The sequence below is a fragment of the Trichosurus vulpecula genome, chromosome 3 (genome assembly GCF_011100635.1).
Source record: "Trichosurus vulpecula isolate mTriVul1 chromosome 3, mTriVul1.pri, whole genome shotgun sequence".
Lineage (NCBI taxonomy): Eukaryota > Metazoa > Chordata > Mammalia > Diprotodontia > Phalangeridae > Trichosurus > Trichosurus vulpecula.
In genome coordinates, this window is record NC_050575.1 from 344,275,131 (window position 1) to 344,282,033 (window position 6,903).

At 48.0% G+C, this 6,903-nt stretch overlaps 1 protein-coding gene across 1 annotated transcript in view; it reads right to left on the reverse strand.

Annotated features, from left to right (window-relative positions):
- The window catches only part of MSH6 (mutS homolog 6), a 33,664-nt gene extending 28,298 nt beyond the window's left edge, over positions 1-5,366 (reverse strand). The window contains exon 1 of the mRNA XM_036748563.1: positions 4,904-5,366. Within this exon, the coding sequence (XP_036604458.1) occupies positions 4,904-5,307 (404 nt within the window). The 5' untranslated portion in view covers positions 5,308-5,366. The remainder of the gene's footprint in view (positions 1-4,903) is intronic.
- Between the last annotated feature and the right edge of the window lie 1,537 nt (positions 5,367-6,903).

A 6,903-nucleotide genomic window follows, 5' to 3' on the forward strand; every position in this document is an offset into this window, starting at 1 on the left:
GGAATTCTAGTTCCTTAAATTTCCTTCTTGTGCTCTTTCCATCTTACGAAACCCAGAGATCTGGCTTTCCTCAGATGGCACTTGATCCCTGCCCACTCTTATCACTGACAGTACTTTCACACTCATTTTCTACACCAAGCCACCAATCTTGGAGGGGAATCAAAAAACTCCTTGCTCCTCTGACTCTCCCTTTGCCACCATCACTCACAGCAAGCCATACTCTTTGTGCTTCACTCCATCCAAATTTATCACCTGATCCATATTCTAACAGCAGTTTATCTAACCTGGAGTGTTCTCTCTTTCAAGGAGTTCAGTATGTGGCTTACTGCCTTTCCCCCTCTACTTCAATTCTTGCCCTTATAATCAGAGAACTTCAATGCCTTAACCTCCCAGTTCCTAAATCTCTTCATTTCATGACCTACTCCTCCTCTACACCTAAGCAGGTCCTCCTGACTCCAGTCCCACTAGCTCTTTCCACTCACCCCCCTTCAGTAGTCTGATGAAGCCTATGGACCCCTCCTCAAAATAATTTTGAAAAAATAATTGCAGGAAATTCTAAATTAGAAGTTGATGAAAACAAAGATATCCTTTTTCTGATCCAATTTCAAGGACTCTAAAATTTATCCATGGACCTCAGGTCATAAGAATCTCTGAATTAGTCTCTCAGGTCAATGGAGCTGCTCTAACTTTATTTTCTTCCCTTCCCAATCTCAACCCTACAACCAGCCGTCAAATTCCTGGTTTCTTTGCCCTATCAAGGCTTATACTTTGCCAAATTCCAACCCTCCATTACTTAAACTATATGCCTTCTCTCTGACTTATATGTGGACAGAGCTGGAGGAAATCATATAACTGACTATCTATTAAAAATGTGTTATCTAGGTACAACTAGAGCCTTACCAACTCCCCCACAAAAAGCCTATCAATCTTCTTGCTCCTCCCAGGCATGTTTTCTCTCACTCCCCAATGAAGCTGTTCCAACTTTTCTCTCATGCCTCCACTTCTCACTTAAGGACTTTACCTCACACTTTACTGAAAAAAGTAGGGACACATCAGCTCCCTTCCTCTAAATCTCAAAACCTCTCGACATCATCCCCCCCTCCATTCTCTTTAATGCTTGATCCCACACTCTCCTATCTTTTCCAGATAGTTGATTTCACTATTATATCTATGATTCAATCTCTCCCTTTCTACTGCTACCTATAAACAGGCTCAAGTTTTCCCCCATGCTGAAAAGAAATCTTCACTAGACTTTTCCATCCCCTCGAGCTACTCCCCATCTCTCCTCCCTTTCACAGGTCAAATTCTTAGGAAACAAAAAATCGCCCATTACTTTGCCTCCCACTTCATCTCTCCTTACTCTTCCAATCCTTTGAAATCTAGCTTCCCAACTACATAACTGTACAGAAATGGCTCTCTACAAAGTTGCCAATGATCTGAATTTCAAAAGCTGATGGCCTTTTCTCAGTCTTCATCCTTGGACCCCTAACCAACATTTCACTATTAACAACCTTCTTCTCTGCGGTATCCATTCTTCCCTTTAAGCTTTCAGATCCTTTTCTCTCTTGGTTCTCCTCCTATCTGATTGCTTCTTCTTAGTCTCCTTTACTAATTGCATTACCCACTACACTCCCTAACTGTCCTGGGCCTCAATCTCTTCTCTCTAAACTCTCTCACTCATTAGCTCTTCCAGATCTAAATATTATTTCTGTTAACTGATTCCTAGATGGTATTTATCCATTTCTAGTCTCCCTTCCGAGCTCCTGTGCTGTATCTCCCCCTGCTGAATACTTCAATGGGCTATCTCAAAAGACATCTCAAAAACATTTCCAAGCAGAGTTCCATCTTTCCCCACAAAACTACTTTGTCTTCCACTTCCCTGCTTCTGTGGAGGACAACACCATTCATGTCCAAAAACTTGACATTATCCTGAATTCTTCAATCTCTCTCACCCTAAACAGCCAATAGGTTATCAATTCTTGGGTCTACCTCCAAGGCATCTCTTGCACCTGTCCCCTTATGTCTGCTTACACAGCCATTTCCCTAGTTTTTAGGTGCTCACCATCTCTTACTTGGCCTTCTAATTAGTTTCCCTGACTCAAATATCATCTTTCATTACAAGGTCCCAACCATCTTTAACATCCACCAAATTTAAAAGAAATAACATAAAGGTCTGGATGAATCCAGGTCAAGAGAGGGAGGTTGGGAACAAGTTTTTGGTTTAAAATGGTTTCAAAGCCAACTGGGTGCACTGGAGAACCAGTCATTGGGAACCACTTATTTAGCGCTTACTATGTGCCAAGCACTGCTTTTTGACACTGAGGATACAAAGACAAAAATTACATAGTCCCCACCTTCCAATGGGAAGAAAGGAAAGTAAAAACAAGTTGACAGATAAATAGAAGATATAAACAAAAATAAACACAAAGATGACATGGAAAAATCAAAAAGACTTTCAGGAAAGAACTGGCACTTCAGTAGAAACTTGAAGGAATCTAGTTTGAAAGTTCCCATTACCACCACCATCACCACCCCCTTTCTCTTCAAGATTGAAGGCAACTCCCCCAGTTGGGAGTATATGCACAAAGGAAAGCTAGGCACAATGGGGTAGCCAGGTGGTGCCATGGACACAGTATCAAGCCTGAGGTCAAGATTCACTGTGCTGGCTTCAGCTCTGGCCTCAGACACTTGACAGCTGTGTTACCCTAGGTAAGTCACTTAACCCTGTCTGCCTCAGTTTCCTCATCTGTAAAATATTCTGAAGAAATGGAGAAACACTCCAGTATCTATGTCAAGAAAACCCCAAATGGGGTCACAAAGAGTCAGACAGGACTGAAATGACTGAACTGCAACAAAATGAGAAAGGGAGAAAAAGTATTACCCTGTGGAATAAGAAATGGTTCTAAGGCAAAGAAAAACAAAGGGATTTTGATGCGAAGTACCAAAACAAGCCTCTACACCTTTTCTGCAGTACTTCTAAAGCTGAGCATTATTGCTAAGCACTATGGCTAGACTACATCTACTCTATGAATACAGATATTTATATTCACTGATATCCTGAAGGACTATGGGAAACAAAACTGTCTCTAAGCATAACAATAGATTAAGTACCTGTTCAACCTGTAACCATATCCTGTTAATACACTACTTGTTCCCAGAGTATTCCCTCAAAACAAAATTTTGTTTCAGCTTTTAAAAGGCGATGGTTCTAGTACAGCAGAAAAAGCAATAGATTAGGAATCAGAAGCAAAGCTGGGACAAGGTGTCAAGCAAGCTTTCAAAATTGGGCTCTCCTGGGAAAAGTGCATGACTGCTCATCAGTCGCTTAGAGCCTTCATACCAACAAAGGATATGCTGAAAGGGACTACTAGAACATCTTCTCATTTTTTAGATAAAAGAATAAAGTCCTCAAATGCAAGAAATAGATGCAAAATACAAAATTAAGGTCTTTTCCCTCTGCTTTTTTTTTTTACAACTACTTTTTACTCCACAGAGAAGCACCTCTCTCCTCTCTGTGAAATGTCAATTGGGAATTGTGTACAGACTTGATTTTTAGCAGAGGCCTGATATGAATCATCAAATAACTAGCACTAATAATTTCTTCGAGTTTAACTTACCTTTGTGAGCCTAAGTCCCTCATCTAAGACTTCCCTTTTCTGAACGAGTCAAAGTTCCCTTTTTTTAATGTGTTAATTCCTCATTTAGACTCATGGAAAATCACAAACTTTCCACATGATGCTAAACTAACACTAATGTTATCAATAGCCTATTAATCAATAAGCTTTCATAATGCCTTGCCAATCAGAGTAAAGGAGTATTTACTACTCAGAGATGTACAATTTTCCATTCCCCACTCCCAGAAATAGGTTCCTAGTTTCTAACCTATTTCCTACCATGATTTCCCTATTCTAGTCCTTATTCAAAAAGCCCCGGGATGTGTTTGTCCACCCTGTGGCAAAAAGATTAACAGTGGTTAGCAGCTTCTGCAACCCCCAATCAGGAATCAACAATACCCATGTTACTCAGGATTTCTTAATTTGCCTCTTTATTGACTATAAGAGAAGTTTTGTACAATCTCCTCGGGGTCCTGGGTCACTAGGAGCCTTGGACCCCATTTGCCGGCAATTGCTAGCCTTGCTAATAAATGGAACGTGCATGGAACTTGGTTGCCTCATCTTTATTGAAGATTTCAATAGAGACATTTCCTAGATATCCTGAGGTTAGCAGCTAATCAAGTTAGCCAAGACGTCCAACTAGGAAGAAGGAAAGTAGCAATGGGGGGGCGGGAGAGCGGAGAGGGGAGAAGCCTCGGAACATTCCCCCATGCCACAGCTACTGTACATCTAAAGCTCTTCCCTCGCCCAGATACTCCCTCACAGTTTCTCTGGGCCAAGGTTTAACTGCCCTCTGCTTGCCCAAGTCTCCGTCTGCATCTCTCTTCTAAGGAGCTGGCAAGGTTCGACACTTTCGGGGGTCCGCTCCAAAACTTTCACCATCATACGGTACCGTCCTGTCGCGGCCCATTAAACCATCATCTGTTCCTGCCCGGATCCGCTGCGCAAACCCAAAGATCCGGCCGGGCCGCTTCCCATCCCTCTTCTTTTACTAAGTTCTCACTTCTTCAATCTCCCGGACTCGGAAGGTGCGCTCCCACCTCCCTCCACCCCCTCCCACCTCCCGGGCACGCTCGCTCGTTCCCCTCCCCCACCGGTCCCGCTCACTCGCTCGCACCGCCCCCCTCCCTCATTTTCATGTCTGCATCCTTCCCCTCACCCAGCGCCACGCCCCCTTTACTCATCTCCCCCTCCCCCCCGGGGGGAATCTCCTCCTCCAGCCTCTATCTCAGCCCCCCACCCCCATCCCGCATCCCTGGCTGGGGGCTCACGGCCCTTCCCCAGGTTACCTGGCGGGAGGAGCCGCCGGGGCTGGGGCCGGGGCCGGGGTCGGGGCCGGCGTTACCGTCGCTCGCCGGCGCGGTCCTCCGTTGAGTTTTATCTCTCGGGGCAGCGGAGCGACCCCGGAGCTGGAGCGGGGGCGGGGGCTGGGGCTGGGGCTGGGGCTGGGGCCGTGGGGGCTGAGGCCGTGGGGCCCAGGGCCTGGGAGGGCAGCGGGCGCAGGACTCGGATGGGCTTCTTCGCTCCGGGCCGCGTCCCCGCGCGCGGAGGAGGCCCCGGAGCCTCCGGCCCCCGCGGCCCCCGCTCCGGCCCCGGCGCCGCTTCCATCTGCAGCAATGGCGGCGGCCTTGTTGTTGCTGCACAGCGCCGGGCTCTTAGGGAAGAAGCTGAATAGGGTGCTCTGTCGCGACATGGCGGCCGGCGGGGACAGGAGCCCCTGCACTCCAACTCGCTCTAGGTCAGTCGAGCCAGACGAATGACCCACCGCGGCCAACCGCCGACCGCGCTCTGGCTGGCGGGAAACGTGAGGAGGGGGTGGGAGCGGGGAGGGCGCGGTGGGGGAGGGGAAGGGCGGGAAGGGAGGGAGGCGGAGGCGGGTTCTGCTAGGGGAAAAACCTAGCGTCTGGCCAATCAGAGCGCGCGCGGGAGCCACCGTCTTCGAGCCCCGGCTAACTCCGCCTCACGAAGGAGACCGAAAAGCGGGCATCGAGGGTCTGGACGCCACCTAGCGGCTCGCTGGCGTCACTGCTCCCGCCCGGGCGGCCCAGGAGACGAGAACGGGGCGGGTTACCATGAGAGCCTAAGTTGGGCCAGTGCCCCGGGCTAGGGTCGGGCGGGGAGTGACCGCCGTGTGGCCTTTCTGAGAAAGGACTGAATGATGGATCGCCTCTATTTGCACGTCCAAGGGCTTGGAGGCCTGTAACAATGCTTGTGCATATAGTCATGACTGAAACCACAATCATACCAGTAACAGCCAGCGTTTATATAGCGCTTTAAGCTTTGCAAGGTGCTTTACAAACATTTTATCCTCCAAATAGCCCTGGTGGTTAGGTGCTCTCGGTATCCCCATGTGGCAGATGAGAAAATGAGGCCGAGACTGCTTAACTGACTTCCTGGGGTTGGCATAGAGGTGTCTGAAGCGGGATTGGAATGCAGGACCTCCAGACTCCCAGACTTTGTGTCCGCAGCGCCACCAAGCTGAAGACTGGAAATTCCAGGAGGGCTGGGGCCACATCCAACCAAAAAGTCCCAGTACCTCCTACTGGGCTCTCCACGCCCGCAGTTGTTCAATAAATACTACTTGGGTTGATTTGGTGGAGAGATGGGAAGCCCCAGGAAGCCAAAGGATCACCCCAGGGATAGCAAAATTGCATCATCATTGCCCTGTTCCACCTCTCTTGGGACCTTAAAACTCATCAAGCAACCAGATTTAGTGCTGGGGAGCTTTTACATTTTTTATTCTAAACTTAAAGACCCCCACCACCTCAACAACAACAACCAAAGACATTTCCGCAAAATGTATTGTGTATGAAATGGAATCTCCATTTCCAATGCTTGATAAAAAAAAAAAAGTACATTATTCTGATGAGGACACAGTCTCTGGTAACCCCTTTGAATCTGGAATACAGTCTCTGGGAGCCCCCTTGAACTCTCCTTGAATCTTCCAACTAGATCTGGCCATCCCCTAAGGCCATAAGCCTTACATTATCTTTAGGCCCAAATCTCTGCCTGGCCTGGCCCTTTGTTGTCCAGCTACTTCCCACCCTTAATCCCACTCTTTTGCTTCCTGGAGTCTGACCTCATCCCGGCCCCATCTGACTCCCCCTCAGGACCCTCCCTAAACCCCTCCTCTAGTCACCCCAGACCACCCCTCGATCCCTCCCACAATCTTTGTGTATATAATCTCCATCTTTCCTCCATGAAGGTGCTCAGATTGAATCTGGCCCCATCTGACTCCCCCTCAGGACCCTCCCTAAACCCCTCCTCTAGTCACCCCAGACCACCCCTC